General features: G+C 46.9%; 1 protein-coding gene across 2 annotated transcripts in view; it reads right to left on the reverse strand.

The window, feature by feature from the left end:
* Nucleotides 1-499: 499 nt before the first annotated feature.
* The window catches only part of LOC106523350 (tripartite motif-containing protein 35), a 105312-nt gene continuing 103590 nt past the window's right edge, over nt 500-2221 (reverse strand). For both annotated transcript variants that reach the window (XM_014016742.1, XM_014016741.1), the window contains 2 exons: nt 1955-2125; nt 500-1871 (listed from right to left, as the gene is read on the reverse strand). In XM_014016742.1, coding sequence (XP_013872196.1) covers nt 702-1859 — 1158 coding nt within the window. In that variant the 5' untranslated portion in view covers nt 1860-1871; nt 1955-2125 and the 3' untranslated portion in view covers nt 500-701. The remainder of the gene's footprint in view (nt 1872-1954; nt 2126-2221) is intronic.

Consider the following 2221-nt stretch of genomic DNA (forward strand, 5'->3'; position numbering starts at 1 on the left):
TGCTAACTTTAGGTTTTAGGTCTTGTTTTATGCAGGGGATTCTGATGTTATCAGTCCATGAAATGTACGTTATTAGGTGTTATCAGTCCCATACAATGGCTTCAGAGGGTCCCTACTGTGCCTTCTAGGCTTCAGACAGTGCCCCCTAGTGGGTTAATATATTAATGACAATGAAGTAACCAAAACATATTGTAATAAATTTTTGGTGTCTGTGTCAAGCTCGAGTCCTGGTCTCCCACTCTCTGGTCCAACACTTTACCCACTGCCCTATTGAGAGGCCACAATAAATGTTCGTCGGAGGTTAGCGCTAACCATGTCATTTGCTCTAAGGTTAACCTTGGTGGCTTTAAGCCTCAAATTAACCTGATTTTTTATGCCTCATACTAACCAGCTGACAATCAGAAGCCATTCTATGGGACGGGGAACCTGCTAACCGGCACAGGCGGGACATTCTGAAGCCATTCTATGGGACTGATAACRCCTRATAACGTCCATTTCATGGATGATAACATCCGAAGCGRGTGTTTTATGTAATTTAGTTTMATCTTCAACRCATTTTTCATGCTTCAGTTTCTTTAATCTACTTTCAGTTTCTTTTTCACAACCAAGTCATTTCCATGAATTGATAAATGTTTGATTATTTAATTATGTTCAGTGAGGATGAACTGAGTGTTTGTAATAATAAAAAGAAGAAGGAAGCTCTACAGTTTGTTGGGTTCTACAGAAACATTGGCTGGTGTTATCTTCAGTGTTTGTTGTTGTTTCACAGCGTTAAAGTAAGGAAACAGCGGGTCTGTGAAGCTGTGCGTGAACGTGTGGATGTTTGTGTTGGTGTCGGGGTCACTGAAGGTCACCCTCTTCCTGTCGCAGTCCAGATGGACCCGGACCCTCCTGACTTTGGTTTTGATGGTGAGAGCTGTCGAAGCAGTTTGGCTGGAGTCGGCAGTATATTTCCCATCGCAGAGGGAGATTTTTAAGAGCGCTGGGATTTCATCCGCGCTAGTCGAGGCGGGCTTCGTCGAGACCCCCACCCCCCAGAGCGGACTGTCTCCGACCTCCACRTCCCAGCTGTGGGTCTTCGAGTCGAAACCCTCCGAGCCCAGGACGGCCGGGTAGGACAGGATCCTCTCGGCGTTTTCAGGAACCTCCTGCTTCTCGTCTCGCCTCACGCTGGTGAGGTCRCCGGAYAGGACGAGGTCCCGGTGGGCCGTGTTTGGATCCAGGATCACGGGCGAGTAGGAGRCCAGCTCCTTCATGCCGGTCCAKATGTWGWAGCTCAGGTTGCCCAGGTGTTTGGTCTGATCGATCAGAGCTCCTGGGATCAGCTGTGGATCCTCCAGCAGGAGATGCAGCTGCATCTTCTCCGCTGTTAGCACGTAGCTGTTCAGGAAGGGAACATCTCCAGACTCCAGGTCTTTAATCGTGGACTGGATCGTCTTTGAGATGGACTCCATTTCCTTTTCAACACCTTTAATCTTCTCCGTCATCAGCTGAGTTTTCTCTTTCTCCTCCTCCTTCAGAGCAGCGATCCGGACACTTTCTTCTCGCTCTAAAAACTGACGGAGCTTCTTGAACTCCTCTCTGATCTGCTTCTCCGTCTGAAGACTCTGGACCTGGATGTGTTTGGCCGTTTGGTCATAGTTTTCTTTGAMCTGCTCGAAGGTTTTTCGTTTTTCCAGGACGAGGGCGAGGACGTCCTGGGTCTGCTGGCCGTACTCCCTCGCGGCCTCGTCCACGGGTTTGAACCGGTGGCCGCTGTGAGTTTTGGAGTCCCGACAGATGACGCAGATGGGACGCAGGTGATCCTGGCAGAACAGTTTGAGCTTCTCGGAGTGCTGAGAGCAGAAATCCTCCGACATTTTTTCTCAGTTCTGCACAGAAAAAAAAAACCAGGACTGAAAGGAGGATTTGGTTTTTTTTATTTTATTTCTCATCCACCGGCTTTAATACTCACAGTTTCTGTTCTGTCCTGTAGTTCCTTCGTCTTCTCAGACTTTCAGCTTCAGTTTGATGAATCMGACCGTCTCTTTGTTCTCTTGTAATCGAAAGAGATTTTTCTTCAGCTCAGAGGTGGAGCTTCAACCAGTTTTTCCAGCTCTGAATTTGTTTTGATGTAACCAGTTAACTGTGAAAAACACAGTGAGCATTTGCTTTAACTTCTTTAAAGGGATCCCTAATTAGTTGTAACATTAGACTTTATTTGATAAACATATATTTTAAC

This window comes from Austrofundulus limnaeus, unplaced genomic scaffold (genome assembly GCF_001266775.1).
Source record: "Austrofundulus limnaeus strain Quisiro unplaced genomic scaffold, Austrofundulus_limnaeus-1.0 Scaffold153, whole genome shotgun sequence".
NCBI classification, from domain to species: Eukaryota; Metazoa; Chordata; class Actinopteri; order Cyprinodontiformes; family Rivulidae; genus Austrofundulus; species Austrofundulus limnaeus.